The following is a 9,321-nucleotide window of genomic DNA, read 5'->3' as shown; positions in this document are numbered from 1 at the left end:
AGGGATCAAAGCTACCACGCACCTGGGTAAGGTGGATCAACGACCTCACCTAGTGGAAGTGAGGAACTCTGTAGCCCTCAAACAGATCCAATAAGAATGATTTGAGTATCCGAAATAACTCGATGCTCTGTACGTGAACCAAGTTGGGATACGGCTTTCAACCAACTCAAAGTGCCAAGCATTTCCCACCTTAATTGGATCACCCCAAGTTTGTGTTTCCTAATTTTTGGGTCAGCTGACAGTCCAGCAGTATCCTAATTTTTGTATTGATGATAAGAAAGGAACATTACTAATAATTTTAAAACTAGTGAGAACCATTGTACTAAACCATTAAAGTTGATACAAGCAGATTAATTAAGCCCAAAACTCATTGAACCTGAATATGGACCAGTTGGAGATACTGTTACACAACTACTGGCCAATAAAAATCGCAGTCAATTTTTTGTGATTGTAGAGGTTAAGTATTTAAGCGAATACAAATTGGATGAACAGGTCTCGGATAGATCCTGGTGTGATCTAGTAATTGCCTTGTTCAGAGATCTCAGGGCTGGATGCAGAGTTCTGAAGTTTTCCTGGATCGAGTGACCATGAGCTTTACAGAATTCCTGAAAGTGCAAACAAACAAATGCTAATCTGTCAGAGTGCTTTGTTCAGCGACTGAAAATCTTTGGATGCAAGATTCGGAGAAAGACAAACCTGACACCACCGCAGAATAAACTCCTGGTACGGAGAATTTTCCAACAGGTTTGATAGTGCTTCCATTAGCCTCTGTAAATATCTGAAGGGGATTGATGAAGCAACAGCTGGTATGTCTGTTGGTTTCACAGACATTATACAGTGTTTAATCAGAGAATCCTCATTTAGACGGAAACTGAGAAACAAAGCCCTCTGGTGTTGATCCTCAGATAGAGCTTTTTCAACTGCCTGTGCAACGAGGTAAAGGAACATCAGGAAGAGAGGCTATAAAACGGAACCAAGAGAAACACTTTAAAAATGAAGAAGTAAGTACCTCTGGTGTAACATCCATGTCAAGATCTGTGGGATCAAAAACAAAAGATTCGTCCATTGAATAGATTAAAACACCCTCTGTCGTTGCTGCTGCCCAACTTCGGCCAGTTGGTGCAATTTTTAGGCACTTTGTCCGGATAATTGGCCTTCCATTGTTTGGCATAGACCCTGGCAGATTATAGGCCAACTTTGTCCTGGTTTGTTTGTCAATTCCTTCCTCTACATCACTATCTTCATCATCGATTAAATCCATCGGCCCAACATCAGTCATCTTCTTCGAGTTTAAGAAGTCCAAAACTCCATACATAGAAAGGTTGAGGGTTATTTGGAATCTTCGTAACAATACCTGTAGTACAGCACAACTCAACTCATAAGCTGACCTCATAATAATACAGCATGCAACTAGTTTATAGAAGGTAATTTCATTGCAAACACCTCATACTGATGTGTCGTAGTAATTCATTTACAACCAAACAGGGAAACAGCAATTAGAAGGTAATTTTAACCATCACAAGACAAGTAAGAGACAGAAAACCAACCTGATCTGCAATGTCGTACACACATATATATTTGCTACTTCCTGCGGCCAACATATAAATGCCATCGGAAGAGTAACATAAGCTTGTGAAACCCACTAATGCAATCTAATTGCCTTAATTTTGATATGTCTATACCGGTTTGTCCATGCACGCACAAATTTTTCCTTGAACTTATCCAACCATTGAGTCTGACAATACCAGACGGCAGTCGGATAATTTCGTTCCAATCGGCAATAACCTTCTCCAATCTCTTTTCGTACATAACCTCGGTAAGAGACCAATAAACTTTCTCCCAATCTCTTAAAAATTCCAACCACTTTTTATGATTTTCCGCATGTTCTTTGTCCACTCGCACCTTTATCTTGCGTCTCTCATCTTCTTCTTCTTCGGGGGATAGTTTGTTCTTTCGAACATCTTCCTCTAGTTGAACAATCATTCTCTTCTTAATATCCGCCTTAGCGGGTACAAACAAGGCATGGCAAGTTTTTATGATATTTTGACGTATATGATATGTACATAGGAAATTTTGTGCGTCCAGGAAGACGTCGGATATTGCTTTCATTAATGCATCATCTTGATCGGTTACGATCACCCTCGGAAGTTGATTTTCCCGAAATAATAATTTCAATTGTCGTAATTCCCAATGATAATTTTAGTCCCTCTCGTTTTCCATTAAACACCAAGCCAATGTGAATGTTACCTTGTCCGAGGTTTGCCACACGATGTTGAACAACGACATATTGTATTTGTTTGTCTTGTAGGTACAATCCATCATAAGAACACCACAACATGTATTTGCCAATTCTGAAAGCAAAGGATGCGAAATGAATATTTGAAGGGGCTTCTCGTTCGGCCCTCTTTTAATGATACGCATGTAGTTGTAATCCCAAGCCATCTTCTCAAATTCTTGCATAACAGACCTCAATTCCCGTTCCACCCTCCTAATAGTTGCTTGTGCGCTATAAATTGTACGTAGAGAAGACATGTTGGACTCATCCTTTTCCTTGAAGCCTATGAGAATTTGTCTCGGTTTGATAAGTGCTTTGGTCAATCTCTTTACATCCTCGAACTCATGAGGTTTCAGCTTCGAAATTAGGGAGTGACCAACAAAATCTTTCGGATCCCAGTGGTTATGACATCCACACAAAACCTCACAATCCCAATTGTTCATGTCATTTAAACAGAAAACAAGCTTAAACGGGCAATCATTTTTCCTCGTACGAGTCTTGTATACCCTATTAGTCTTCTTTAGATATACATAATCCTTTCTCTTGTGGCTATTCTTCTCCTTGTATTTCCCATTTCTATCTCAAGCCATCTCAAAACGCCTCTTTGAACGTTTGGTATTCCTCACCAACACACACATGTTCTTAAGAGCCGTCTCTTTAGCCCAACGTCGGTTCCCATGTCGGCATTCTCGAAATTGATGGTACCAGTTACCGGCGTTGATGGTTATTAATTTTCCATGTCGGTTTTTGGGTTTACATACAAATGTTTCCTTATGTTTTTCATACAGTCCCGGCATGGTAATCTATCAATGAACCCATGCCGGTTTAATATTCTGTAGTATATTCCTTGGTAGGTAAAAAAGTTAACTGCGTACCGGCATAGTTTTTTGGTAGAATACTATGTCGGATTAATATTCAAATTGGGGGATATCGCTTTACCGGCATGGTCGTAGTATGAAAACCATGCCGGTAACGCGTCTGCCGGCATGGTATTCATACTACGACCATGCCGGCACCGAGGTTTTATAGTTGAGAAAAATGGCGGGTTTAAAGAAAAAAAATCGATTTTTCAACCTCCTAGATGCTTTACCTGTGTATTGGGATGCTTGCATGTTTTGCAAGTTTACTTTCTTGTGTAGCTTCTTCGAAAAACTCTCCATACTCGTCAAAATCATCATTCAAGGGTGTTGGCTTAACAAAGAGTTGCAATTTAGAGTTGTTGTCGTTAGCTCCTTGTTGTAGTAGAGCTAAAGATTCAGCAGTTGCAATTCTCTCCTCACAATCATCTTCCATTTTCAAAATTGTTTACCTTTTTAAATTTTTTGTCTTTAACTAGTTTCATTTGAGTCATTTGAACTAGTTATGGTTAAGATGAATAAGGTTGATATGAGAGTAATCATATGGCTAACCTCCGTTAACTATTTGTAAACCAACCTGGTGTACACGTTTAGGTACAGTTACATAAACCTAAATGAGGGTACATTTCATATGTGTCTAACAATCTAAGTTCGATCTAATGGTTGAAAGATATTAGCTTGGTTGAATCAGGTTTTTCATCTAACGGTGAATATTGAATGCTTAGTTACCAAGGTAACTTGGATTGCAAACCCTGATTTAAAAACTATATAAAGGAGAACTCTAACAACTGGGAAAACTAATCCCCACACCTCATGTGTGTTACTAGTTGCATAACTAGAGTCGATTCTCCTTTAACCTTAGGTTTCTTCTCGAGACCCTGTAGGTTAACGACTTGAAGACTTCATTAGGATTGTGAAGGCATACCCAACTATTATCTTTGTAGTTGCGTGATCATATCTTGTTGTTTCTATCGTGTTGAGTGCAATTGAAATAATTGGCTCGAGATTTTATATCCAATAGGCAAGATAGAAAACTAATCACAAACAAACTTCGTCTCATCGTTTGTGATTCCACAATAACTTGTTTCGCTAGTCGATTAAGTTTATTCTGAGGTAATTGATAATACTAGGTCGTTCTTTGGGAATATAAGTTCGTTTTATCAATTGGTTCATGTTCACCTTGATTTATCAAAAGACGGAACAAAAACTCTTGGGTATTTCTGTGGGAGACAGATTTATTCAATCCTATAGATTTTTCTGTGTGAGACAGATTTTTCTATCAAGTCTTCGACTTTGGGTCATAACAACTCTTAGTTGTGGGTGAGATCAGCTAAGGGAATCAAGTATGTAGTATCCTGCTGGGATCAGAGATGTAAGGAGTGCAACTGCACCTTGAATCAGTGTGAGATTGATTAGGGTTCAACTACAGTCCAGTCTGAAGTTAATTGGTAGTAGGCTATCTGTAGCGGCTTAATACAATCTGGTGTTCAATCTGTACTAGGTCCCGAGATTTTTCTGCATTTGCGGTTTCCTCGTTAACAAAATTCTGGTGTCTATGTTATTTCTTTTCTGCATTATACTTTTTTATATAATTGAAATATCACAGGTTGTGCATTAAGATCAATCAATTAGAATATCCAACCTTGGGAATGTTGATTTAAATTGATTGACACTTGAGCATTGGTCTTTGGTACCGTTCAAGTTACTCCTCTTATTCAATCAGGATCGCAGATTTCTATTTGCTGATTGCGGATTGAATTAAGAGTTAGAGATATTAAACTCTTTGATATACTTTATTCTAGATTGAGTCTTACTGTCAGGTTGATTCTCTAGAAAGTATATTGGAGTAAGTCCTCTCAGATTGCCAAACGAATTTTTGGTGTGGTTGTTAGACCCCCGCATTTTCAATTGGTTTCAGAGCAGGCAAACACGTTAAAGATCTTACAAGTATGTGTTTGTAGCGATCTGATGATGGACAATATTGTCTCTAAACACGCATCACTAGTTCAGGAGAGCTTGGATAAACATGATACGCCTGAGAAATCAGTCACATCTTCTTCATCGTCTAAACCCACTCTTGACTGGGAAGCTCGTCTCGACGAACAATTAGATAATCTCTCTGATGGGAGCGATTTAGAAGAAGGACAAGATGTTGAAGAAGAAGTGTCACTATACATCCTCCTCATTGATCGTCTTCTAAAGTAAAAGAAGTCAACATCCTGTTTGGCTGAATTTCTAACTCCTCTCTGCGTTGAAAACAGAAAATTGAGAAAACTCTTTAATAGTTATGATATCCTATTACAAACCACTCTTAAAGATCGTAACGAAGATATATGTTCAAAATGTCTGAATGTGATGATCTTCGTCAGAATCTCTTTGTTTTGAAAGAAAGACTTGCATAAATCTATGCAATGTATGTCTCTCAACAAGAATGTTTCAACGTCTGAGAAAAGGCATTTCTCACACGAGAAAAACAATTGGAGACTGATCTTGGTACGACTCTTAAAAGGATCAAGGCATTAGAAGAGAATTTGAAAAAGTTCAATTCTAGCTATACAAAACTATCTTCTATGCTTGGAGCTTGCAAAGAACATCATGATACACGTGGTCTGGGATCTAAAGGTATAGAAGCTCCAGGTACAGGTAAGATAAGTTTTTTAAGGCAAAAAATCCTTCTACTACCGTAGATTTATCTGATAGAAAAGTTCGTGAGCCTACAAGAATGACTCAATTGAGGAAAAAATAAAAACTATCTGTCAACTGCTATTATTGCGGAAAGAAAGGTCATGTTGAAAGAAGATATCAACTTCGCATACGGAATGAAAAACTTCACAACACTCTTATTTGGATGTTGAAAGAAGTCGCTAAACCTGTTCCTCAGTGTTCAGTTAAAAACTCTTCCACAATCATGAAAAAGGCTGCATAGAGGTTTTTTCTGATTATGACCACAACATTTCTTCTACTTACAACTGTAAAAGGAACAATGTTGTGTGGACGATTGATAGTTCTGAAGGATCTGTAAGAAGAAAAAGGTGTCGAAGAAAGAAAAATTCTTCAAACTTCTCTCTTTCCCTCAGTAATGATCTTGCTGATATTCCTGATTACATTCACATCAATAATCGTGTCTCGGAACTCAAGACCAGTATCAACGGTCTCAAGAAGCGCAAGATCAAAAAGGCAAAGAAAACAGCTAATCCAGGTAACTCTTGTCATTCTCCTAATAATTCTAGTATAGGGGGGGAGAGTAAAAAAGAGTGTGTCAACACCACTGATGAAATTCATGTTCATCAATATATAACTTGACTATTCTTTTATGTGTATCCTCTCTATGGACCAATGAGAATATACACATATATAACCCTCAACGAAGATTTTCTTCTTGACAAATACTCTGTGTTGTATTGTGATGACAGTGTTCTATTTTCCTGTAGACGTCGGATATTGCTTTCATTAATGCATCATCTTGATCGGTTACGATCACCCTCGGAAGTTGATTTTCCCGAAATAATAATTTCAATTGTCGTAATTCCCAATGATAATTTTAGTCCCTCTCGTTTTCCATTAAACACCAAGCCAATGTGAATGTTACCTTGTCCGAGGTTTTCCCCACGATGTTGAACAACGGCATATTGTATTTGTTTGTCTTGTAGGTACAATCCATCATAAGAACACCACAACATGTATTTGCCAATTCTGAAAGCAAAGGATGCGAAATGAATATTTGAAGGGGCTTCTCGTTCGGCCCTCTTTTAATGATACGCGTGTAGTTGTAATCCCAAGCCATCTTCTCAAATTCTTGCATAACAGACCTCAATTCCCGTTCCACCCTCCTAATAGTTGCTTGTGCGCTATAAATTGTACGTAGAGAAGACATGTTGGACTCATCCTTTTCCTTGAAGCCTCTGAGAATTTGTCTCGGTTTGATAAGTGCTTTGGTCAATCTCTTTACATCCTCGAACTCATGAGGTTTCAGCTTCGAAATTAGGGAGTGACCAACAAAATCTTTCGGATCCCAGTGGTTATGATATCCACACAAAACCTCACAATCCCAATTGTTCATGTCATTTAAACAGAAAACAAGCTTAAACGGGCAATCATTTTTCCTCGTACGAGTCTTGTATACCCTATTAGTCTTCTTTAGATATACATAATCCTTTCTCTTGTGGCTATTCTTCTCCTTGTATTTCCCACTTCTATCTCAAGCCATCTCAAAACGCCTCTTTGAACGTTTGGTATTCCTCACCAACACACACATGTTCTTAAGAGCCGTCTCTTTAGCCCAACGTCGGTTCCCATGTCGGCATTCTCTAAATTGATGGTACCAGTTACCGGCGTTGATGGTTATTAATTTTCCATGTCGGTTTTTGGGTTTACATACAAATGTTTCCTTATGTTTTTCATACAGTCCGGCATGGTAATCTATCAATGAACCCATGCCGGTTTAATATTCTGTAGTATATTCCTTGGTAGGTAAAAAAGTTAACTGCGTACCGGCATAGTTTTTTGGTAGAATACTATGCCGGATTAATATTCAAATTGGGGATATCGCTTTACCGGCATGGTCGTAGTATGAATACCATGCCGGTAACGCGTCTTCCGGCATGGTATTCATACTACGACCATGCCGGCACCGAGGTTTTATTGAAAAAATGGCGGGTTTAAAGAAAAAAATCGATTTTTCAACCTCCTAGATGCTTTACCTGTGTATTGGGGATGCTTGCATGTTTTGCAAGTTTACTTTCTTGTGTAGCTTCTTCGAAAAACTCTCCATACTCGTCAAAATCATCATTCAAGGGTGTTGGCTTAACAAAGAGTTGCAATTTAGAGTTGTTGTCGTTAGCTCCTTGTTGTAGTAGAGCTAAAGATTCAGCAGTTGCAATTCTCTCCTCACAATCATCTTCCATTTTCACAAAAAAATATCCACTCAAAAATATTTTTCCCTCCTTCTACTCTCACCTCACTCACCCAAATTCAAATAAAACACACACTAATCATTTATCAAAAATATTAAGATTTTACTAATTATTATTAATCACTAATCCTGATTAGTGAGGGGTAGATTAGGTAATACGTAAAATACTTAGATAAGGGGTGACCCCGAATTGATATCTGGAACCAGTTTTTGTCCTTTTCTTATATCCCCCAATTCCTTTTTTTATCCCCCAATTAATGGTTCATAATTAAGGGTAGTCAAGTAAAGTATTATATATGTTGTCCTAAATATTTTGACAAAGTCAAAGAGGACTGTCTTTATGAAACAGAGGGAGTATTAATTAACGTTCGTGTTAAACTAATCGAGTCATTATCGGTTAAACGGTCTCTAGATCATCACTAGATCAATAAAATAGCATTGACGAGCTTGAGGGTCCTTACAGTCCTTCTGCTTCCAGTAATAGGGATGAAGGAGATGACACCGAGGAATAAGGTTTTGGAAGTTATGAAGAAGATGAGGATGAGGATTCTGAGTAGAATCATAGAGACTGAGGTTTTTAGGTGTGTTCTCAAGCTTAAAGATAATTAACAAGTTTTTCAACAATACGTCTTTCTGGTTCTTGAGTCTAGTCTTCTTGCTGCTAGCAAGTATTTTCCTGACCTTTTGTGAACTTGGATGGCTTTGGTAGTTGTTTTCATTTGTTTGTGTTAAGAACTTTAGTGGTGTGCGTGATGTAAATACTGAGGGTTACGTTTCTTGGTATTTTATGGTGGAAAATAAGATTAGTAAGGTAGTAGCAGTTTGCTTGGATTTTCTTGTAGACGATGATGTTGGCGCATATGTTGATTTCAGTTACAATGAACCAGGTCTTTCCTGCATAATATGATCTTGTAAGAAATCCAATTGTTGTAATTAGCATGTCGGACATTTAACTGACATGAATGAGTAGTGTTGTTTGAATATAAGTTTTACTAATTCGTGTTTTTTGACTGAGAAGTTTATTGAAATTAGCAAAGTATCTGCAGTAGATATAAATCACACTATCGATGTTCTTGAAGATAGCTTGAAAGAAATTATGAGAATTTGAAAATTGCAGGTGAAAACATTTGCCGATTCTTGAGAACTTATGCACCCCTATGCTGTTGGTATTGTCTTCTTGGTTTCTCTTTACTCCCGCATAAAAGACATAGGACATCTAAGTACACATTTTAATAGTAGCCGGATAGGGGACCGGCCAAATTATTGTATTGGAGCCT

The 9,321-nt window shown here is 37.9% G+C and overlaps 1 protein-coding gene across 1 annotated transcript; it reads right to left on the bottom strand.

Moving 5' to 3' along the window:
- Window positions 1-434: 434 nt before the first annotated feature.
- LOC113316532 (periodic tryptophan protein 2-like) lies at window positions 435-1,393 on the bottom strand. The gene is made up of 3 exons (XM_026564693.1): window positions 1,010-1,393; window positions 697-924; window positions 435-605 (listed from the first exon to the last, which is right to left on the bottom strand). The coding sequence occupies exons 1-3, from the start codon at window positions 1,391-1,393 to the stop codon at window positions 435-437; spliced, it is 783 nt and encodes a 260-aa protein (XP_026420478.1).
- Window positions 1,394-9,321: the final 7,928 nt, after the last annotated feature.

The sequence above is a fragment of the Papaver somniferum genome, chromosome 10 (assembly GCF_003573695.1).
Source record: "Papaver somniferum cultivar HN1 chromosome 10, ASM357369v1, whole genome shotgun sequence".
Lineage (NCBI taxonomy): Eukaryota > Viridiplantae > Streptophyta > Magnoliopsida > Ranunculales > Papaveraceae > Papaver > Papaver somniferum.
Note: the sequence above shows the minus strand (reverse complement) of the source record. Positions and strands in the feature narration are given on the sequence as shown.

Excerpts from the sequence above, each read along its gene's own strand:
- LOC113316532 (XM_026564693.1), bottom strand. The coding sequence starts at position 1,393 with ATGAGGTCAGCTTATGAGTTGAGTTGTGCTGTACTACAGGTATTGTTA. Across the intron at positions 925-1,009 it reads ACATGGATGTTACACCAGAG|GCAGTTGAAAAAGCTCTATC; the intron begins GTACTTACTTCT and ends CTCGTTGCACAG. Across the intron at positions 606-696 it reads TTATTCTGCGGTGGTGTCAG|GAATTCTGTAAAGCTCATGG; the intron begins GTTTGTCTTTCT and ends TTGCACTTTCAG.